General features: G+C 38.8%; 1 protein-coding gene across 4 annotated transcripts in view; it reads right to left on the bottom strand.

Moving 5' to 3' along the window:
* Positions 1-7027: 7027 nt before the first annotated feature.
* The window catches only part of RCBTB1 (RCC1 and BTB domain containing protein 1), a 56430-nt gene continuing 38469 nt past the window's right edge, over positions 7028-24988 (bottom strand). For all 4 annotated transcript variants that reach the window (XM_045978331.1, XM_045978332.1, XM_045978334.1 and 1 more), the window contains 6 exons: positions 24796-24938; positions 23185-23375; positions 19448-19574; positions 17264-17415; positions 16614-16744; positions 7028-9386 (listed from right to left, as the gene is read on the bottom strand). In XM_045978331.1, the coding sequence (XP_045834287.1) occupies positions 9246-9386; positions 16614-16744; positions 17264-17415; positions 19448-19574; positions 23185-23375; positions 24796-24938 (885 nt within the window). In that variant the 3' untranslated portion in view covers positions 7028-9245. The remainder of the gene's footprint in view (positions 9387-16613; positions 16745-17263; positions 17416-19447; positions 19575-23184; positions 23376-24795; positions 24939-24988) is intronic.

The following is a 24988-nucleotide window of genomic DNA, read 5'->3' as shown; positions in this document are numbered from 1 at the left end:
TCCATCTACCTTGCTAGCTCCACGTTTTTGCCTGCCCCTGTTTTCCCCGGAAAAGCCAGACCATCCAACCCACCTGCCCACAGGCACCTGCACTGCCACATCCAGTGGGGTGTTCACTTACAAACTAGTAAGGAGGTTCAATTATATATAAAAAAATTATCAAGGGATACACAAAATAAAAACATGCAAAATACGACATATATAAAACATGGGGTAATAAAAATTTAATGTGCTTTTATAATGTGTTTGAATTTAACTGACCATCAACCCAATATAGACTGCTATACACACAGGATGTTACATACGAACCCCATGGCAATCACACACAAACCAAAAACCCATAATTAATACAAAAAAGTAAAGAAACTCGGGGCGCCTGGGTGGCTCAGTGGGTTAAAGCCTCTGCCTTCAGCTCAGGTCATGGTCTCAGGGTCCTGGGATCGAGCCCCGCATCAGGCTCTCTGCTCCGCGGGGAGCCTGCTTCCCTCTCTCTCTCTGCCTGCCTCTCTGCCTACTTGTGATCTGTCTGTCAAATAAATAAATTAAAAATTAAAAAAAAAAAAAGTAAAGAAACTGGAATCCAAGCATGACACTAAAGAAAGCCAAGAAACCACAAGAGAAAAGAGCAAGAGAAGAAGAAACAGAGCTACAAAAACTAGAAAACAATTAACAAAATGGCAGTGAGTACACACTTATCAACAACTACTTTAAATGTAAATGCACTAAATGCTTCAATCAAAAGATACTGAGTGAATGGATTAAAAAAAAGGTCCATTTATTAGCTGCCTACAGAAGACTCACTTCAGGCTTAAAGACACAGAGGGTGAAGGGACAGGAGAATATACACGTTACAAATGAAAGGTGGGGGGAAAAAATGAGGGTAGGTATACTTGTATCAAATAAAATAAACTTTCAGGAAATGACAGATGCTGGCGAGGATGCGGAGAAAGGGGAACCCTCCTACACTGTTGGTGGGACTGCAAGCTGGTGCAGCCACTCTGGAAAACAGCATGGAGGTTCCTCAAAATGTTGAAAATAGAACTACCCTACGACCCAGCAATTGCACTACTGGGTATTACCCTAAAGATACAAACGTAGTGATCCGAAGGGGCACGTGCACTTGAATGTTTATAGCAGCAATGTCCACAATAGCCAAACTATGGAAAGAGCCTAGATGCCCAACAACAGATGAATGGATAACGACGATGTGGTATAGATACACAATGGAATACTATGCAGCCATCAAAAGAAATGAAATCTTGCCATTTGCGATGACGTGGATGGAACTAGAGGGTATTAAGCTTAGCAAAATAAGTCAATCAGAGACAACTATCATTTGATCTCCCTGATATGAGGAAGTGGAGACGCAATGTGGGGGGGTTGGGGGGGAGGAAAAGAATAAATGAAACAAGATGGGATCGGGAGGGAGACAAACCATAAGTGACTCTTAATTTCACAAAACAAACTGAGGGTTGCTGAGGGGAGCAGGGTAGGGAGAGGGTGGTGGGGTTATGGACATTGGGGAGGGTATGTGAGTGCTGTGAACTGTGTAAACCTGTAGATTCACAGACCTGTGCCCCTGGGGCTAATAATACATTATATGTTTATTAAAAAATTTTAAAAAAAATAGACTTTAAAACAAAGACTAACAGGAGACCAAGAAAGGTCATTACATAAGGATAAATGGATCACTCCTATCAAAGGATGTAACAAGTATTTATATACCTAACACAGGAGTACCTAAACATATAAAGCAAATATTAAAAGACATAAAGGGAAAAGTTGATAGCATTACAATAACAGTAGAGAGCTTTAACACCCTACTTATATCAATGGATCATTGAGACAGTAAATCAGTAAGGAAACCACGGTGTCAAACAATATTTGAAACCAGATGGACTTAAGAGATATAGAACAGTCCATGTAAAACCACAGAATACACATTCAAGATCACATAATAGGCCACAAAACAAGTCTTCATAAATTTAAGAAGACAGAAATTATATCAACTGTCTATCCAACCACATGAAACTAGAAATCAATTACAAGAGAAGTGGAAGAAACACAAACAAGGCTAAATAACAGGTTACTAAACATCCAATGTGTCAACATAAAAATCAACTAGAAAAAAATACCTGGAGACAAATGAAAATGGAAACACAACAATTCAAAATCTTTGGGACACAGAAAAAACACTTCTAAGAGGGACATTTATAGCAATACAGGCCTACCTCAAGAAAAATCTCAAACAATTTAACTCTACATCTAACAGAGGCAGAAAAAGAAGAACGAAGTCCAAACTTAGCAAAAGAAAGAAAATAATAAAGATCAGAGCAGAAATAAATGAAATAGAGAAAAAAAAAAAAAGATCGATGAGACTAAGAGCTGGTTCTTTGAAAAGCAAAGAAAACTAATAAACCTTTAGCTGACTCATAAAGAAAAAAAAGACTCAATCATAAATGAAAGGACAAGTTACAAATGACAAATTTTTAAAAATGAGATTTCTACAAAAAATTACATGCCAACAACAGACAAACTAGACAAAATGGATAAATTCCTAGAAACATAAAATGTTACCAGACTGAGTGAGGAAGAAACAGAAAATCTGAACAGGCCAAATAATAGTAATAAAATTGAATCAGCAATCAACAAATTACCAACCAATAAAAGTTCAGAGCCAAGTTGATCCACAGGTAAATTCTACCAAACATTTAAAAAAGAAGTAATAACACTCTTAAAAACTAGTCAAACTTATATGTCAGTTACAACTCAATAAAATTTTTTGAACAGTAAAACCCAAAAAAAAAAAAACAAAAAAAAAACAAAAAAAAACAAAAAAAAAAACTAGTCAAAAAAACAAAACAAAACAAAAAAAAACAGAGGAAGGAATGCTTCCAAACTCATTTTATATGGCCAGCATTACCCTAATACCAAAATCAGACAAGAATGCCACAAGAAAAGTACAAGCCCGTATCTCTGATAAATGTAGATGCAAATAAAACATTAGCAAACCAAATTTAAAAATACATGAAAAGGATCATTCACCACAATCAGTGGAATTTATTCCAGGGACACAAGGATGGTTCAATATATGCAAATTAATCAGCATAATATATATTACCAAAATGAAGGATAAAATCATTCAAAAGATCTACAAAAAGCATCTGACAAAATTCAACATTCACTCATGATAAACATTAACAAAGTGGGTACAGAAGTAACATACCTCAATATTATAGAGGTCAGATAGGACAAACCCACAGCTAACATCCTACTCAGGTGAAAAGCTTTTCCCCTAAGATCAGGAACAAGACAAGGATGTTCACTCTCATGACCATTATTCAGCATAGCACTAGAAATTCTTGCCATAGCAATCAGATTTTTTTAAAATTTAAAAAATGTCTAAGTTGTGAGGAGGAAGTAAAACTGTCACCATTTGCAGATGACACGGCACTATACAGAGAAAACTCTAAAGACCCCACCAAAAAATATTAGAATAAATGAATTCAGTAAAGTTGTGGGAGGTAAAAACAGTATACAGAAATCTGCATTTCTATATACTTAGTAACAAAAGAGCAGGAAGGGAAATTAAGAAAATAATAACACTTAGAATTGCATAATAAAGAATAAGATACTTAGGACTATATTTAACAAAAGAGGTTGAAGACCTATACTCTAAAAATTATTAAGACACTGATGAAGAAATTAAAGACAACACAAATAAATGGCAAGATATACCATGCTCATGCATTGGAAGAATATTGTTAAAATATCCATACTATCCAAAGCAATCTACACATTTTTTTTTTAAGATTTTTTATTTATTTATTATCAGAGAGCACAAGCGGGCAGAGTCGCAGGCAGAGGCAGAGAGAGAAAGCAGGCTCCCTGATGGACAAGGAGACTGATGCGGAGCTCCATCCCAGGATCCTGGGATCATGACCTGAGCCGAAGGCAGCGACTTAACCGACTGAGCCACCCAGGCGTCCCAGCAATCTATAGATTTAATGCAATCCCAATCAAAATACTAATAGTATTTTTCACAGAACTAGAACAAACAACTCTAAAATGTGTATGGAACCACCAAAGACCGCAAATAGCCAAAGCCTTCTTGAGGAAGAACAACGAAGCTGGAGGTAGCACAAACCAATATTTCAAAATATACTACAGAGTTACAGTATTCAAACAGTACCAGCGCAAACACAATGGAATGGAACTGACAGCCCAGAAATAAACCCATGCCCTTATGCTCTGCCAATCTACAACAAAGGAGGCGAAAATATAATGGGGGAAAAGACAGGCTCTTCAAAAATGATGTTGGGAAAACCTTACAAAGAATAAAACCAGGCCACTTTCTCACAACATACATAAAAATAAACTTAAAATGGATGAAAGTCCTAAATGTGAAACCAGGAACCATAAAACTAGAAGAGAACATAGTAATCTCTGAGACATTATTTTTCTGGCTGTGTCTCCTCAGGCAAGGGAAACAAAAGCAAAAATAAACTAATGGGACTACATCAAACTAAGAAGCTTTTGCACTGCAAAGGAAATCATCAGCAACATGAAAAAGCAAGCAACTGAATGGAAGAAGATATTTGCAAACGATATCTCTGATAAGGGGTTAATAATATCCAAATAACACCAAAAAGACAAATAATCTGATGAAAAAACGGGCAGAGGACCTACATAGACACTTTTCCAAGGAAGACATACAGACGGCCAACAGACACATGAAGAGATGCTCACATGACTCAGCATCCGGGAAATGCAAATCAGAATCACAATGCAGTATCACCTCTCACCTGTCAGCGTGGCTAGTGTCCAAAAGACAAGAGCGAGCCAAGTGCTGGCGAGGACGTGGAGGAAAAGGAATCCTCACGAACTGCTGGCGGGAATGTAAATGGGTGCAGCCACTGCGGAAAACAGGATGGAGGTCCCTCCAACAACTAAAAATAAAAGTACCATACAATCCAGTAATTCCACTACTGGTAATTTACCCAAGGAAAACTAAAACACTAATTTCAAAAGATGTATGCACCCTATGCTTATTGCAGTATTATTTACAATAGCTGAGCTATGAAGGTAACCTAAGTATCCATCAACAGATCAACGGACAAATTAGATATAACACATACAAGCGTGTAAGTGCATGTGTGCAAGCGCACACACACATGCCCACACACGCACGCACACCCTCTCTCACAAGAGGAATATTACTCAGCCATGAAAAAAGAATGAAACCTTGTCATTTGGAACAACATGGATGGACCCAGACGGTATTACGTTAGGTGGAATAAATCAGAGGAAGAAATACCCTATCATTTCACTTATATGTGGAAACTAAAAAACAAAAACGAACAAACAACAATAACAGAAAAGAGAAAGAGCCTCACGGAGAACAAATTAATGGTTGCCAGAGGGGAGAGGGGCTGGGAGACAAGCAAAACAGGTGCTGAGGATTAAGAGGTATAAATTTCCAGTTATAAAATAAGCTGCGGGGATCATGAGTACAGCAGAGGGAATATAGTCAATAGTATTGTAATTACTGCATGATAATAGATGGAAACTACATTTATCATGGCGAGCATTTCATAATGCATGTAACTGTCAAATTACTTGTTGAAAACCTGATTAATGTCAATTATACTTCAGTTTTTAAAAAAAGAACACTGAACCGTACATTTAAAAATGATTAAAATGGTAAATTTATATATGTTTTACCACAAAAAAGAATTCTAGAAGTAAAATCAGATGCCAAGAGTCCAGTCCAGATGCAGTGAACATTCTCCTGGTCTAGCTGATTATTGTAACTTGGACTTCCTCCCCTGATAGTACATCTTAGAGCAAAGCTTACCTGAGTTTTAACGTCACTTAAAAGACAACCTGTGTCCCTCACTTTACCTTCAAATTTAATCTGTCATTCTACCATGGTAGGTAACTTGGCACAATGGAGCAATGTGTGTTTGACGGTCATCAAGTAGGCAAATATCTGGCAAACTATTGAAACAGACCCAGGTTCGTACTTGCTATGGCACTTCCTACTGAAAAACTTCCGTCACATTAATCAATCTACCTGCCTGCCTGCGGGCACTGAAAAGGAAAATAAGTGAAAAACGGCAGTTTCTGGCACCATAGGAAAGAAATGTAGAGACACACACACACACCCTCCTCACCCACGTTTCCCTCTAATGAGCCCTGGCTTATGTTCTCCGTTCTGAACAAATAGCTTAGGATAAGTTCTGGAAGGTTCATCAGCCCCCAACTCCAAGCTTTTGCTTGTGCCACTTGCCTGCCATTTTGGAATGAGCGAGGACACTTTATCTTTCCCCACCCTGCACAAACATTACCTTTGGAGCATCTGCTTTTCATATTAACCTATTTTCTCTCACTACCTATTATGAAAAGTTGCTTATAAATATGTTTTTGTGTTAATTCCTAAATTTCTCTCTCCTCTCTCCTAATAACGTGTATGTTCCTTGAGAACAGGGACTATGCCTTTCCCTTCACTTATAAGTACAAAATCCAGATACATTTTTCTGCTATAACAGTTCAATTGTATTATCTTTCAGTGGGAATAAAACTACAGGATTTCTCGGGGGGGGGGACACAATTGAGAAACAGATGACATATTCATTGTGGTACCTATTTTTAGCTTAACACTCCCTGAGAATTACAGTACTGATGAGTGGCAAAAAACAGGTAACATGAAATTTACCATGCTAACCATGTTTGAGTGCACAGCTCAGCAGCATGAAGCACATTCACCCTGCTGGGTGGTCATCACCACCATGAACCTCCAGAACTCTTTACATCTTGCAAAACTGAAACTCTGTATCCATTAAACATTGACTCTTCAAGTCCTCTCTCCTACCTCCAAACTGGCAACTAGTGTTCTGCTTTCTGTCTCAGAGAATCTGGCCACTGTTTTTGTTACCTCCCATAGCTGGGCCATTCAGCGTCTGTCCTTCTGTGACTGGCATACTTCATGTTACTGATTTTTGAGGGGGAAAAACAACACTACATATATGTCTTAACAGATTATTTATTAATATGTCATTCTAAGCATTACATAAATACAGCTTATATACTAGAGTATCAAACATTGTTCCAGTAAGAATTTTAAGAGTACATTTAGGGCTATCTTAAGAAATATGAATACTTTGGCTTTCATTATTACATCAGATGAAAAAAACAATTCAAAGAACAGTTTTCATTTCCTGCTACAATTAACAATAAAACCAAGTAGAAAAATAAGAGTGTATTTAAAAAAAAAAGGATACTCAAGTACTTTTCAAAGGACTTATTCCCATTTTCTTCACTACATACATACTCATACAAATTACTCATTAATCTACTATGAGAAGTGGTTCTTCACCTATATAAGGAACTTCAGTAAATATTTGTTGAATGAGGGAACAATCTACAGAAATTTATCTACTACTTTAATTTGTGCTTTTTTTAAATTTTTTTTTCAAGAGCAATAGTAAACATACTGATGTTCTTGTTTGTCCAGATCATAAGCCTACACAACAGTGATTGTTACAAACACTACCCATCATAGCTAATAATCAAATTAATGTGCATTTATCAACCTAGTAAGAAAAATTCTATCATGTTGCAGAACTAATTCTAATCTAATAATTGACTGGACTTCAATCACCTGCGACAGGATCAAGAAAAGGAAACTGGGACTGCTAGGCTTGTAGTTATCTCACTTATCCCTGAACTATCTTTGAGCCCTCACTCCCACCAACCCCCCCCACATCGAAACATTGCTAAAAACAGCAGCTGCAGCATATCTTCCCTCTCCTGTTAATTCACCTCTGAAAATGTATTTAGGCTCCAAGTTCAGATGAGGGAACTTTTCCAAGCAGGAAAGGGTTCAGGAGGGCACGCCGGCAAATGGAAATGAGTCCATGGGCCAGAGAGCAGAACAAAGCTTTGTTCTCACAGCAAGCTCAACGGACACACATGATAAAACCCAGAGCTGAACACTCTTCCTCCTGAAATCACGTCTCATAAGCAGACCAAAACCAAACCAAACACAAACTGAAACAAACCAAAACCAAATTGAAAAGACACTTTTAAGCAGGATCTTTTCAGGAAAACCATAATTTGGATCCTTTCTTGAAGTTAAATTGTGCTAAATATTATACGTAACACAATTAAAAGCTAAAGAAGTCCAAAATGAAAGCCACTGAGATTACAAATAAGTGAATTTGTGATACTCGGCCTGCATAAAAGAGCTAAAACAAATTACAAGAAGTCCCGCCAGAAAGGTGGTTTTAAGAACCACTTCTGAGTCTGATGTAGCAGATCTGATGATCTAGCTGCCGTGATTTAGGACGGAAGAGTATACTGAGCATGCCATTACTTTCCTCTTATGATGAGCATTTATAGGGGGAAACGATGGGGCAGCAATTTTAACTTCAGTTCTCAGACTTTGTCTTAATAAAACAAAACACTGTTGGATAGTAGTGGAGATTCTAATTTATAAAACATTGATCTTTGTCCAAACAAAATTTCTTTCATGATCAAGTTTTCACGGGTAGGACTAAATTACTACTCTTTCTGTGCTTAAGTCTTTAGAGAAGTCTTGGCCTAGAAGTTTATCTTTACATGATCAGCATCTCAATAGGTTTAACTCATATTAAACTGATTACTATTTTGAAACATCATGAAATTTAAAAAGGTCCTCAGTAGTGCAAATACAAAAGCCTCAAACTATCTTAACTATGCCTTCACAGTATGGCTACTGAAACAGCAACTAATGCAGCAGTTCAACGAGCCCCCAAGTCAGCATCTTTAATTCACCGCGGGGCCTCTATGACTATCCCACAATTCACAGACTGTCCCAATTCCTGGTGTCAAAGGGTTGTCAATATGTGAAACAGAAGAATTAGCACAGATTTCCCCTTTCCAAGTTCCTAAGTTCCTCTAATCAGAAACAAAACAAAACACCAACCAGCTGAACTTTCACCCCTTTACAACATTCCAGCCAAATTAAGGTCATATTTAAAATCTACATATCCGGAAACAAGAGTTGCTCAAAATGGGTTCAAGAAAGCTGTACATCCTTCATATATTCCTACACAGAGAACTGTGTCTCAGAAATGGGGAAAAAAAACAAAACAAAACACCTGATGGGTTTTTTACCTGCAAAATTACATCACCCGCAGAGCACAAAGGAGGCACCATCGCCCATGCCCCCGGGCACTCACAAAACCCAGCAGCCTTGGGCTTCAGTTCTTAAAGGCTCCACATTTACTGGCTTTAGCAATGAATTCCTTTAGCAGAGGGCCATCCATTTGCCAAAATGCTGCAGTCTGTGTAACTTCTGTCAAATGATTGATGCAAAACTTAAAGCAGAATTCTTCTAAATCCTGGACACACACAACAAAAATAAAAACAAGAAGAGGCCTTTTTTTATTAACTTTGATCGAATTACTTCTATCCAAACCCTCATCCCAAATCTTTCACCCTCCCCTAGAAAAGATATTTGAGGCCAGAAACCTCAAACTAAGCAAACAAGTGACCATAGGTAGGTATCAGAAAAGCAAACACTATTTAGCCAAAACATAGTGAAAGCAGTAATTCCACTACCTCCAGTCTGACTCTTCAAAACACACACCCATTCACACAGCCTATGGGGGGACAGCTTCTGCAAGGCTACCACACAGTCTCGTCCCATGCAGACTTCATCCTGAGAAGTTGAAAGCATACACCTACAACTAGTACAATAATGCCGGTCAATTATTCTTCAATAATAATTAAAAACAAAGCTGAAAGCAACTTCAGTCCATCATATGTTTTACCACAGTCAAGAAGTCTGAAAAAAAGAATTAAGACTTAGCTTAAAGATTTTAAGAAACAAAAAAAGTGATAAAGAGATGTCTTCAAGAGACATATTAAAAAAGAAAAAAATTCCAAAGATCTTAAATCCACTTTTATGCTCTCCTAGATAAAATGCCATCATTCTTAAAGCCATAAGGAATAATACACTACAATTCCCAGCAAACTAATTTCTCAGATGGTCAATCCAGAGAAGAATATTCAGAGACTGGAGTTTTCAGTCAGACGAAGCTAGCGACACTCAGAAGGAAAAGTAATACACACACGTGGCAAACCAGAACAACTTAAAAACCCATTTGCGCCAATGATAATACAGTCTTTCATCCCCAGCAAAATGGCTACTATGTTTGTTCCTTTAAACACTAGAACATATATTTACTAAATCAGGCACTGGAATGTATACAAAGTCTAAATATATAACAGCAAATCACACTGAAAGCACTTATCACAAATACCTTAATTTTTTTTTTTAACTTTGCAAGCTACACTGAAGGTCAATACTCAGGGTTCTAGCAAACCAGGAACTCAACATTTAAACTGCAGTGTCTTGGTTTCAAGTTTCCAGATACTGTCAAATGAGAATTTCAGGCAGGGTGGGGAAGGGCACACACAAACACAGAGTTACATCCCTTTCTACTCTCTCAGTGCAGACCCCTGCAAACAAATGCTTCCTTCTTTTAAGGGTCCCTGAATGAGGTTCCCATCAGTCATATCACCAGTAAGAGATAAACCACCTCTATGTGTATCAGTCAGCTGCTGCCAGAGTTTTGTTTTCTAGATAATTCACAATGCATTTAAAATATCAGCACAGGGGCGCCTGGGTGGCTCAGTGGGTTAAAGCCTCTGCCTTCAGCTCAGGTCATGGTCCCAGGGTCCTGGGATCGAGCCCCGCATCGGGCTCTCTGCTCAGTGGGGAGCCTGCTTCCTCCTCTCTCTCTGCCTGCCTCTCTGCCTGCTTGTGATCTCTCTCTCTGTCAAATAAATAAATAAAATCTTTAAAAAAATAAAAATAAAAATAAAAAATAAAATATCAGCACAATCTTTGCATCAGCGCTTTTTAATGAGAGTCCCCGTGGGCTGAAGTACAGGTAAATGTTCTGTGTATTATAATAACCTAAAATGTTAAACTATATAAAACATTCCCTCTCACATTACTATTAAAGAAAAAGCCCTACTCCTGGTATTACAACTCAATGATTAAGAAACAGCTTTAGGGACTAAATTATATTCCACAAGGAGATAAAAGTCATTTTAATCTTATTTATAAAAAATAAAAATAAAAACCCACTAGTTTTTCTACACATAATTTAGGAAGAAATAACAAGTCATAAGCACAGAAAGTTCTTCAAACCATGCAATGTATCAGATGAGGATCTTTAAATATTAACTTTTAATCACATAATTTCAAATTCAAAGAAGAATTTGAAGAATTTAAAGAAGACTGCACTAAATTCGCATTATAAAACCTTATCAGTTCCGTGTCTACAAATCTGGAATTCAAGCTCTTTTAAGTACACGTGAAAAAATGAGTTTACCCAGTTTACTAATTATACAGAGATGATCTTGGGTATAAACTTTAAGAACTTTTATGTAGTACAGGTATACAAAGGGTGCCTCTAATTACAAATCACTTCATACATTTGTGAAACTAGCTCTATCAAACTGCCTTCCCTTCCCCTCCAAATAGTTTGAATTGGTGCGATAACTCAGTATTCAAAAAATGTTCTGCAGTTTTAAACACTGAAAGTTCAACTAGAGAACCCTGAAAATTATCTAAATCTGGGTTATTGAAATAAGTAATTGTCGTTTAACAGCTGAATCCTGCTTAAGGAAGTTCTACGGAAAAGGAAGCACTGAATGCACTTGGAAAGAGAAACTGTTCGCAAGTTCATTTGCATGAAGCAGAGAGACATAGCAACGCAATTCACTTAGCAGCCAATGCTCTGAGCCAGCTTGTCTTTGAGGTGTAAATGAGATATTTTTCTGATAATTCTTAAATATTTGAAGAACCTACATAATCTGTTCGCTCATTCTGCAAATGATCACATCATCAATACCCAAAAAAGAAAATTCAACTCCTACCCAACTAATAAGGTAACTATAACAGGAGTGCCGGGCTTTATATAAAACATTTCCAAGAAGAACAAGAAGGCATCAACTGACCAGCAGATGAAAAAAGTTCTTAACAGGGGTGCGCCTGGGTGGCTCAGGCCATGATCCCAAGGTCCTGGGATCGAGCCCCACATCAGGCTCCCTGCTCAGCAGGAAGCCTGCTTCTTCCTCTCCCACTCCCCCTGCTTGTGTTCCCTCTTGCTGTGTCTGTCAAATAAATAAATAAAATCTTTTTTTAAAAAAGTTCATAACAGATTGAAGCATCTTCTTAAGGCCCATGGAATACAGAAGTGGGAAAGGGTGCAAAATCAGGGGCTCTAAAACGATATTCTTGGTATTTTAGAAACTAAATCCCTTACTTATGACATTTTATGGAGAAATAATTATAAAGTGGTTCTAAGGCAAATCAGATAAAGTACTTGATTTGTTGTAATCAGCAAGAAAGCTCAAAATATACTGCTATTCTGAAATAATTTATAAAATCATTCCAAATTTTTAAAATTATTCCAATAAGTTTTATATTCTGAAAATAACTTGTTTTTCCTTCCCACAGATTTTCTTTAGCAGCAAAGTAAAACACAGACAGTTGATGGTCTTAATATCCCCATTTTTAAAAATGCTACTGCAGCCTAAATGAACTTAACCAGTCCTAAATTCCCCAAAGCTAAAATAACTGAATGCTAAGAATTTTACTGAAGGCCACTTGGCCAGGGTGAGACGCGCTATGTATGGGTCACAAGCCAACCTTGAGACACATTCCAGACAGCAAGACTGTGAACCACACCTACTTCTGTCCAAACTTGTTGTTAAAGTAGTAACAAAACTCTAAAACTGTAAGTTCAGTATTTTATAATATATACCAGGTACAAAATATTCCAGATTAAAGGGGTCTTTGGTTTGGTTTTTTAGAATGTGCTTAAATGTCTTACTACATAGGACAAAATACAGAAAGGTGCTTTGCACAGACCTGTACCCCTAGGGATAAAAATACATTATATGTTTATGAAAAAATAATAAATAAATTAATTGGGGCGGGGGGGGGAAGAAAGGTGCTTTGTCTCACTAACCAAAAAATATTTTATAGTCTACTGATGATGGAAAACTTTTAATTTCAGAAAGAAAAAAATGCTGACCATCAGCCTTTAGCACAAAACTTTTCAATACCAATGTCCCAAACCAATTTTGTAATTAGATTCCTGGCCTTATTTTTATGACTTCCCAACAACAGCAAAATCTTAGGATGTAAGATGCTCACCAAGTAGGATTTTCTGGAGAGTGCTGTACTCTTGTTCCTAACTATTTCTCCTAATGTTAAAATATAAACAGAAAAAAAAAATCCTGAAGACAGTATAAATAGAAACATTTCAAAATTCGTGTGATGAGCTATAGAACTATCTCGATACAGTGTTTCATTCACGTCTTCTTGATGGCAATGTTCATTTGGGTTTGTACTAAAGGAATACGGAAAGTGCTCCTGGGCCAAGTCGTTCCTCAGCTAAAACTTGGAGAAAGTCTGACAATGCAGTCATAATGCAACAGCTCCACAACAAGCAGCTACTTTAAAAAATCTTCCTAACTACTGAGTCAATACATTTTTGTCGCTTTTATGTGTGTATATTTGCTTGGACATTATCTTGTCAAATGGGGGTACAGAGGAACTGCAGGAAAGAGAAAAAAATGGGAGAAGCACGTAGTCTCCATCTTCCTAGCATCTGAACCACAAAATGAAGGAAAAGTCACCTGGTCTCAAGTGGAGCTTCTGAAAGTCAGTCAATTTTCTGGCAGTTAATTTCCAATCTGACTTAATATAGAAGCTTCCCATCAACTAATAAACAAAGTGAGTGGGTTTTATTTTTATATTCTAAACACTTCATTTGGGTTCCTGGGTGGCTTAGTCATTAAGTGTTTGCCTTTGGCTCAGGTCATGATCCCAGGGTCCTGGAATCAGCCCCACATCAGGCTCTCTGCTCAGCAGGGAGCCTGTTTTCCCTCTCCCACTCCCCCTGCTAGTGTTCCCTCTCTCACTGTGTCTCTGTCAAATAAATAGTCTTTAAAAAAAAAAAAGAAAGAAAGAAAAAGAAACACTTTAATTACTACATTATACATCATTAAGGAAATATAATGTAAAAGTATATTAGTCAATTACAGAACTCCTATAAGAATCTTACAAAAAAAAAAAAAAAGCCCAGAAAGAAAGAGGTGATTCTTTTTGTCTTCTATTTTCTAATTTTTCTACATTGAATATATAATATTTGTGGGGTTGGGTTTTTTTTTTTCGTTTTCTATAAAGTACACCTTTGTGGTGATGTATTTCAAATATATTTGTTCATTCATTTAACTCAACATACACTTTTTTTTTTTTTTTTCATTTATCAGAGAGAGAGAGCGCGCGCACGCACACAAGCAGGCAGAGTGGCAGGCAGAGGCAGAAAGAGAAACAGGCTTCCCACTGAGCAAAGAGCTCGATGCAGGACTCAATCCCAGGACACTGGAATCGCGACCTGAGCCGAAGGCAGCAGCTTAACCGACTGAGCACCTAGGTGCCCAATCAACATACACTCTTGAGTGCCAAACCAAATGCCCATACTGTGACAGACTCTATGGAATCACATATATTTTCAGTCTCAAGGAAGGGACAGTATTTCATGTGTCTATACTTAGTATGAGAAAAACAAAAACCAGTAATAAAAAAAAATTTCCAGGGGCGACTGGGTTGCTCAGTGGTTTAGAGCCTCTGCCTTTGGCTCGGGTCAATATCCCAGGGTCCTGGGATCGAGTCCCACATCGGGCTCTCTGCTTGGCGGGGAGCCTGCTTCCTCCTCTCTCTCTCTGCCTACTTGTGATTTCTGTCTGTCAAATAAATAGATAAAAATCTTAAAAAAAAAAAATTTTCCAGCTGGCATGGGTAGAAGCAGCACAAGGTGTTTTTCTGTGACTTTTGGGGGTAGGTTTTAGCTTAGTGAGAAAGAAATTTCTAGTACCTAGAGCTGAGATGTTTGCCTCTGCCCAGATGATTCTAACTGGCTTCGGTTAGCACTATCCTAATTCCAGGAATAGGGAACTCATTAGCTGTGAAGGAGTCAGGGAGAGATACAGAGAAGATGTTAAAGACAATTAAAAAGTGGACCGAACAGGCATCAACCAATTTAAAATTATATCACTGGGTAGAATGTAACCCAAAGAAATAGCACTTCCAATAAAGAAGTTCATGATGTCACAGAAAGGGTAGAAAAAAAATCTATACTTCCATTTCCTATTAGACATAATTTACTTTGATCATCATACCTTCTGTTGCCAGACCACAGACTAAGTCAGCTATTTGAACTTATTAAATATTTATAATCATAATCTCAAATAAAAATGGGACATATTTTGAAAATACAAGACGTACTGGTGCATTCTGACCCCTAAGTGTGATAAAGATGAAATCTGTCTTCCACCACACTGCTAAGGCCACGGTTACAGACCTCTGCGGGTGTTTGGTAAATCCTGATACCAGGTTCTCTGCCTTGTCAAATGATGACAAAATACCTCTAAGAAGAGCTAACTGTGTCACTAAAGTGTAGACTTTAACTGGACACCTTGAATTCTCAGCCTACTGCTCTCTACCTTTTATTCTCTATAAATTTATAAAACCAACGAGACCAGCCTTAAGTTCACTAATTATCCTTAATGCACCCTTCAGGTAGTACCATATTCATTCAGTTCCACAAACATTTATTACCCAGTGCCAACTATGTGCCAGGCCCTACAGGGTATAGAGGTGAATAAGAACCAGTTTCTGGGGACGCCTGGGTGGCTCAGTTGGTTAAGCGGCTGCCTTCGGCTCAGGTCATGATCCCAGTGTCCTGGGATCGAGTCCCACATCGGGCTCCTTGCTCGGCAGGGAGCCTGCTTCTCCCTCTTCCTCTGCTGCCACTCTGCCTGCCTGTGCTCGTTCTCTCTCTCTGACAAATAAATAAAATCTTTAAAAAAAAAAAAAAAAAAAGAACCAGTTTCTGCCTATGAGCAGCTTACAATCTGATGACACTTTGGTTCTTAATGTCAAGAAAACACACTAAATGCAAAATTTCAGACTCTCCAAAGCCCATTCATTCATAGAGTCTCTAGAGATCCATGAATCCTAGATTAAGAATTCAATCCAGTGCAAAATCAACCATTCACAACCAAACACATAAACAAAAAGAGCCCAGACTGAGTTCTTCACACATGAATGAGTTATAATTAGACAAAGATAGAATTTCAGAGCATACACAGATACGAATCATACAGCATCTTTGGCTGACAACAGGGTAGAGTTAGGGAGATAGCAAAGTGGATTTTGAAAAAAATATATATGTTGATCTTGAGAAACCCCCGAAACTACAATATGGCATCAGTCCAACTGGGTAGGACACTTTCTATTTCGACCCACAGTAGAGCTGCTTGGACTTCAGTTAGTTTCTTAGTTAAAAATGAAAGAAGAATAGCCATCTTTGAAACTATGAACACAGAATAAACAAGGAAGGCCAGCTTTCATTTTTTAGGTCAGTCAGTTCATGGATTCCCTAAATAGAAGTGAAATTACTCCTTTTCCTTGTCTCATGCAAGAAAAGCAGGGGGCAGGCCATGGGGAGTTGAAGGAGGTGGTTTCTGTTTTATGTTACCTCTGCATCATATCTGACTGCAGCAGAGAACAGTGAAAAGGCATTCTCCACTGTAATTCCACGTTTGATAATGTGTTGACAAAGCTTTCTCAGTCGGTTTTCACAGTAAGATGTGGCCAAGTCCAAAAGACCTAAAAGCAAAAAGTATGGAAGGTTTAAGTTTATGATAATTTCCCATAATTTATAAACATACATAATTTATTTCAGTGAAAAGAGTTATGTGGATAAATCAACAGAAGCTTCTTAGTGAATAATACTCTAAATTTTATTAAATAAATCCTCTTTTTCACTCCCTACCTCCCCCACCCCCAAACAGACCTCTCCTACACTCACTTTATGCATCTTCTTCTACAGTACAAAGGAAGGGGAATAAATAGAGTTACCCCCTCATTTTACTTCCGAGATGAGATGTTATTTGCAATAGCAATGTATACTTCAGTATTAATAGATGAAAATAAGTCCACGGTCATAAATAAATGTATCCACAATTATTAACCATCATTACTATACAACACTATTTTTGAAGACATTTATCTTCAAATATTGTCTAAAAACCAGTCAACCTGACACTTTTTACACTTCAGCACTGTAAGAACATGACGAGAGAGTTGTGTGACATGTGGCTTGGCCTGTCCCGCGGGCCAAGGTACCTATAGCATCTTCCGGCGGCAGGTCCACTGTGTCTGTGTAGAGGTACTGGAGAAAGGCACGGTACACTGGGTAAGAAAACTGGTCTATTTCTATCACCTCCTTCATATCCTCATTCCAGTAAGACTGGAACATGGACCGAAAGTGCTCACACCTAAACAGAACACAGAAAATTACCTATGAAGTTGCTGCGGTGAGGTAAGTATTACAGGTCTCCTTAACTATTCCTATCCTTGGGCTCACACACCCCAGGATCACGGATTTGCAGCTAGCAAAGGCTTTCACATTCACCATCTACATATTTCCACTTTCATTTTTCGATGAGAACTATCAAATACAATTTAAGAATTATAAGAATTATAAGAATTAAATATGGAGCCTAGAAGTACCTAGACTTATAGAAATATAGTACCTAGAAGTAAGTACCTAATTATTATAAATGGAGCCTAGAAGTAAGTACCTAAGAATTATAAATGGAGCCTAGAAGTAAGTACCTAGCACTTCCAGTGTTCCACTGTCTCCATGTGGCAGACCTCATTCAGATCAAGTATTCTGCTCATGTTTTTTTTTTTTGCTCATGTGTTTTTCTTAAACAGTATTACAGAGAAATGCATTTTAAACAATGAAATTAAAAGAAATTCAGAAATAAGAGTTCAAATCTTTGACTATATATCAGTATCACTCAAGTAATTCATTTGGTTTTTAATTTTCATGTACTCAGCTTATCCTTAAAATGGTTTTAAATGCTAACTGGATTACATTTAGGCTGATTATTATCCTATTACCTTACATGATAATTTTCCTTCTTTTCTGACACTTCTTCAAAATCGCCATTAGTCCTATTTTGTTCTTCTGCTTTGACCTGCTCCCTTTCAATCTTCCCAAGCCTGTTACCAACTTACTCACAAAATACATTCACCGGGAGAGTCACAGATTTCAAAAAAAACTTCAGTGGGTCTTTTTATGTTGTATTTGCATGGAAAAAGCCACCTGTATGAGGAACTGATTTCTAAATACTGGGTTTTCTTAAACATGTCATTTACTTCAGTTTAAAAAGTCTTTTCAAATCCTTTTAAAATGAGATATGGTGTAAATAAACATAGATATTTTCAAAATCCATTCTCAACTAAAACTGGATCCACCTACATAAGACATTACTTCATCTGAGAAGTAAAGAAAAACCATTGTCTAGGCAAGGAATGACAAATTAAATGCGACAATTAAATGAAAGGAACAGATGGTTGACCACGGGTTCGTGGAAAGGAACATTTCCGGTTCACCTGTTAATACTTTGGTTCAGATATTTATTCTCTCAATAATGACTGACATATGGCATTTGGGTTCCCTTAAAATGTGTTATTTTGTAAAAAGGTTTTCAGCTAAATTTCAAAAGGGACTTATAAATGGCCAGTGTAACTCCCAACAGTCTCACTTCATGTGCCTCTTTTGCAGTAATGGCAGCCTCAGGGCCCAAGAGTCCAAACCGTTATTAACAAATACAATCCTGTCATCTACTCTCTCTAAAGGACATTCCTGTAATTGGGACTTAGATGTCCTTTAGGGTCAGAGGTTCACCACTCCTGACCGTGAGAGTTTTCTGTTTGAGGAAAAAGGAATCTTTAAGTGTAAAAGAAGATAAACACACTTTTCACTAAAAATCTTCTGTATTTTTTTAAGCATGTAAATTTGTCAATGGAAATAAATATTCACCAGATCTTCATTTAAAACACAATACAGACAGTGAGCCTGAACCGCTCAGTCGGACTCTGGATTTTGGCTTAGGGTCGTGGGATGGAGCCCCACATCACCCAGGGTGGAGCCAGTTTAGGATTCTCTCTCCCTCTCCCTCCACCCCTCTTCCCACCCTGGCTCAGAGCATGCTTGCGTGCGCGATCTCTCTCTCTCTCTCTCTCAAAAAAAAAAGGGGGAAAAAAAACGCCAACACAATACAGACAAATATTCACATTACCACATCAAGCCTTTTCAAAAAGACAGGACTGCAAACTCACATACACATGCAAAACTCTTCAGTAATGCATGGATCCCATTCACAAAAATACTAAGTTGTACCATTTCTCTCTACTGCCAAGGCTATTCCTTATCAGTCCCCATTTTGTGGGCTAACAAAAAAATGGAGATTGCAAAAACAAAAGGTTATTAATGTCTCTAAGTTCATACAAAAATACCTGATTTTCAAAACAGCCTTATGGACGTGGATATATTTCCCATCAATTCGAAACTTCAGATCAGCAGTTTCTGGACTATCAAATTCTTTCTTCAGTGATTCGGCAACTGTTAAAAAGTCTTCATGCTCTGAAAGCAACAAACACATTATTAATACAAAAGGCTCAGGAAACGTGCTAGAGATATGAAAGAATTAAAAAAAAAATAACCATTAGCATGATAGATAATTCCATTGATTTTTTTCAAGAGTTCATGCCTTATTTGACACATCAATTTCACTGTATCAAAATAAGTACTTTGAGTCTATAAACTACCAAAAATAGTAGTGGGAAAAGCCAATTACCAGTCTTACATACAAGTCAGACATTTTATTTATTTATTTATTTTAAGATTTTATTTATTTATTTGACAGACAGAGATCACAAGTAGGCAGAGAGGCAGGCAAAGAGAGAGAGGAGGATGCGGGGCTCGATCCCAGGACTCCGGGATCATGACCCAGGCCAAAGGCAGAGGCTTTAACCCACTGAGCCACCCAAGCGCCCCAAGTCAGACTTCGGCTCAGGTCATGATCTCAGGGTCCTGGAACTGAGCCCCACAACAGACTCCCTGCTTAGCAGGAGTCTGCTTCTCCCTCTCCCACTTCCCCTGCTTGTGCTCACTCTTGCTTTCTCTTAAATAAATCTTTAAACTCTGGTTGTTCTCTTCACAGACTAAGAATTTATCAATTTTCCCTGACTGAAACACCAAGAACATCTTTGCTCTGCTTTGGGGTAGTTTCAAGGAGCTAGTAAATTCAACTGAAGTTGTGTCAAGAAAGAACTTTAGCAGTGAAGTGGTAACGCCATGCAGTCATGTTCTTATACAAAGAAATCCTGCTTCCTAGGTTTGTGGCATCTCAACATCCCTCTTAATCCTAAAGATTAATGTACAAACAATAATCCTTACCTACTATCTAAAAACAGAGTAAATTGACTTAGTACCACGTATACTCAAAGGGAACAGTTTTACAAAAAGCTGATCACACTGCCTGATAAGAACTGCTGAAATGATTATTTGTAAGTCCAACTGTGACCTCACAAAGAAAATTAAAGGCACTTGTACAAATTAGGTAACACTTTCTTGTGCAGTCTATGCACGGACAAAGGAAAACAAGTAAAAGGCTAATAGGAAAACAAAAAGAGTTCCAGAGATCACTGGCAATGAATGCAGGTGCTGTGAACATAAGCGACAGGTTTCAACCGCCCTTAGGATGAGAACGGGGCTCTCGCAGCACCCTGCTGCTCTTGGAGGAGGGACATCCGCTAAAACTGAGGCTGAAACTTAACAAAGAAGCTTACCATAAACTTTACTATCAGAACCTCCCAAGAAAATGGCATCTGTCTAAGCCCTCCCCTGGGCTCCCACAATGTAGAGCTCTCTTGGCTGTGGAGGAAAGTGGACACTCTCTCAAAAATCAGGCTTTCCCTGACCCTGGATCCCTGGGAAATAAAAGAAAGGAAATGATTAAGATGAGCATGGAATCCAGGCACCCTACCCACTCACAAAATAGCTTTGTATCGGTACCTCCACTTCTGCATCAGTCCTAAGGCCTGACTTTCCCTTTTCCCTGTCTTGGCTTCCAGCAACAAGGACAATGCTGCCTCTGAAAAAATATTCTTCAGAGGTGTTTCTTAACCTGCTGCTCTCTTTCTAACACAGCTGAGGCAGTAAACTGAGAGGAAAAAACCTTTCTGACTTTTGGTAGACGGGAAAGAAGTACCTTTCCAAACTTAACATTAAAAAAATGTTACAACTTTTGTTCTGAAAAGGATGTCTTTTCAGGATTAGGATTCTGAGAGGCAAGTACCTGGAGAAGTCCTTTATAAACAGGTCCAGGTTAAGGAACACATGGGATTCTGAAGACGGACACAGTGTTTGGCTGTACATGCTACACATATGTGTGATTATGGCCAAACAGTCCCATTTTGGAAACTAATTTTTTCAAATCATAACATTCACTGCAAAAAAATATGGCAGGTGGACCTGGGTGGCTTGATCAGTTAAGTGTCCGACTCTTGATGTCCGACTGCCGGCTCCGGTTATGATCTCAGGATCACGAGATCGAACCCATCCGTTTTGGCTCCATGCTGAGTATGGAGTCTGCTTGAGATTTTCTCTCTCCCTCTCCCTCTGCCCTTCCCACTCTCCACACATTCTCTCTCTTTAAAAAAAAAAAATGTCTGGGGCGCCTGGGTGGCTCAGTGGGTTAAAGCCTCTGCCTTCGGCTCAGGTCATGATCCCAGGGTCCTGGGATCGAGCCCTGCATCAGGCTCTTTGCTTGGCAGGGAGCCTGCTTCCTCCTCTCTCTCTCTCTCTGCCTGCATCTCTGCCTACTTGTGATTTCGTTCTGTCAAATAAATAAATAAAATCTTTAAAAAAAATGTCTACATTGTATTATAATTAAAGAACCTGGAAATGTTCAACTTATTTCACTTTAAATTGAGTAGCAGCTTAACTCTTTCCAAACATACTCTTGTTCCCATGCCCATAAAGACGAGGGTCACCCAATGATGAGACAGCCACGCTAGCTGTCTGACACACCTGAGCATGACATGTATGACAAGACTGGCCTCCAATGTCAACTGCGAAAGCAACCCAAATGCCATAGTTGACAAGAGCAACATTAATTTCCAAGCATAGGGCCAGCATGACCCACTTACTCCCTCTGTATATAAACAACTTAGAAGAAATACATCACCAAAAAGGGCAGAAATTAACAAGAAATGAAAGAAAAAGAGATTAAACTCATCTTGTTGATGGCTACTCAGCTTTATGACACCTTACCATTTTCCATCAACAGACTCTTAAAGAAGATAATATTCAGAAAAAGGACAGATTATATAACCAAAGATCACTTATTTCACTTTAAATTGAGTAGCAGCTTAGCTCTTCCTAAACATACTCTTGCTGCCATGCCCATAAAGACTGGTCACCTGTTGGTGAGAGAGCCACGCTAGCTGTCTGACCCACCTGATGACACAAGGTTACTCAAACAAAGATTTGTACACAAATATTTCTAACAGCACTAGTCATAACAGCCAAAGGTGGAAACAATCCAAATATCCATCAAGAGATGCACGAAAAAACAAAGTTTGGTCTATACGTACAATGAAATTTCATCCAGCCATACAAATGAAGAACTAATGTGTACTACAACATGGGGGAGCCTCAAAGACATTAAGTAAAAGAAGCTAGACCCAAAAGGTCAACATATCGTAGGATTCCCTTTATAGGAAATGTCCAGAATAGGTAAATCCTTAGAAAGTAAAAGCAAAGATGTGACTGCCAGGGATGCGGGAAGGGAGAATGGGGAGTGACTGCACAACAGGCACAGGGGTTTCGTTTCATTCAGGGAAATGAAAATACTTCAGAACTCGATATAAATGGCAGTCACACAGCACTGTGGCCGTACCGGATGCCTCTGAACTGTGCACTTTCAAATGGTTAACTTCATGGACGTAAATCTTACCTCAATTAAAATGAAAGCACTGAATGGGAGAAAACAATAAGTCCCTATAATATTTTATAACTTACAAATAAATTTTATTATGCAAATCTATTTTGAGGAAAGGAATTACAGCTATTGGAGAATAAAACGTTCTAGGATCTGAAAGGGCCCACAACGAGCAACTACAGAAACAGAATGGTCAGCTGCTAGCACGGCTCTCCCCCGGGTGGAAGGAGGCCTGAGCTTTCTCACCCACGGACAGGAGGCGCCACGAGACGGCAGGCGTGGCAAAGCAGGCGAACACGTCATCGGTGCAGGAGAAGTGGGTGAGGTGGGGCAGGATCACCGACTGGCCCCGGCACTGGCCCCACATGTACACGTGCCCGCCCTGGGTCTTGGCCGCCGACGTGTGTGCGGAGTGGCAGGCCGCGATCTCTATGACCCTGGAAAGTTTTCAGAAAAATATATGTCATTTCTTTATCACAGAAGCTGACAGCACACCACACAAGGTAGATAAAGGGGTCATGCTGACAGCACCACAACAAACAGCCCAGGATGGAGGGATATTAGTTATCAGGTCATAAGAACACAACTGAAAGGTCAGAACAAGAGTACTGTGTTTTTCCCTTGCTTGTTGCCCCACTTCTCATCCTAACCTCATTCTGAATTAGGATAAATAACAAACACTGTTGAGGACAACTTGGAAAAAGGGACTAGACTGGGGCGCCTGGGTGGCTCAATCGGTTAAGCCGCTGCCTTCAGCTCGGGTCATGATCCCAGTGTCCTGGGATCGAGTCCTGCGTCAGGCTCTCTGCTCAGCGGGAAGCCTGCTTCTCCCCCTCTCTCTCTGCCTTCCTCTCTGCGTACTTGTGATCTCTGTGTCTGTCAAATGGATAAAATCTTTAAAAAAAAAAAAAAAAAAAAAGGGACTAGAAACTTAAGTAGATGAGGAAAGTGGACAGAGGCAAAATGTCCTGACATTTCTGGGGGACTTAGACAGTAGCAAAAAAAAAAAAAATAGTGTCTTCAAAATACCATTTCCTTGATACAACTTATTCTCTCAACCCCTAAATAAGCACTGGCCTCAGGGTAATGGACTCTGAACATCCTAATCCAAATGGACATCAAGCCAGACCTACATTTCTCAGTATGCTTTTTAGACAAGGTCCTACAATCAGAAGACAACCCTCTAAAACTTAGTGGGTAAGGACTCACAATTTGGCTGAATAAACAAAGCATTATTGCAGTGATACACATTAGATCAAATCAATATTTAAACAGTATTGTCCTTTTAAGAGATTTTATTTATTTAGAAGTTGTTTTAGTTGGCTCAAAGGAAAAGTCAGAACTACACTCTGAGTTTCTATATGGTGACAGACCCTATTTCACTCCCCTATTAGATGGGTCACAGGAAGACAGCAAGAATTACACCAATACGCATTAATGCCTATCAATCACAGGAGGTTATTTTAAAGAGCTGCGTAAGAATCATATCAACCTCACGTTCACTCTGGCTGCTACTCAAACTCTTGTTCAAAATGACAATGTAAAGAAGGCATCTGGGTGGCTCAGTGGGTTAAGCCTCTGTCTTTGGCTCAGGTCATGATCTCAGGGTCCTGGGATCGAGGCCCACATGGGGCTCTCTGCTCGGCAGGGAGCCTGCTTCCCCCTCTCTCTGCCTGCTTCTCTGCCTACTTGTGATCTCTCTCTGTCAAATAAATAAACAAAATCTTAAAACAAAAAACAAAAATGACAACGTAAAGAAACAGAAGAGTTACAAAAGCTAAACCCCATAGCTCAGCACACAGAGCCCCAAGTCCAAAACCACACACAGAACCCTGAGACACAGTACAGCCCAGTTACCTTTCTTTCTCCACCATGATGTGGGCCGGGCTTAGCAGGTTATTTTTATTGCCAGTTCCCAGCTGCCCATACGTGTTAGCTCCCCAGGCATAGAGCAAGCCCTCATCTGTTAGTGCTAGAGTGTGTGCATAGCCGCAGACAATCTGCAAGTAAATTTAAATGGTTACCATCAACAGGAAAACAGGAAAGGCAG

This window comes from Meles meles, chromosome 14 (assembly GCF_922984935.1).
Source record: "Meles meles chromosome 14, mMelMel3.1 paternal haplotype, whole genome shotgun sequence".
In the NCBI taxonomy this organism is placed as follows: domain Eukaryota; kingdom Metazoa; phylum Chordata; class Mammalia; order Carnivora; family Mustelidae; genus Meles; species Meles meles.
This window is presented reverse-complemented; position numbering and strand designations above follow the sequence as displayed.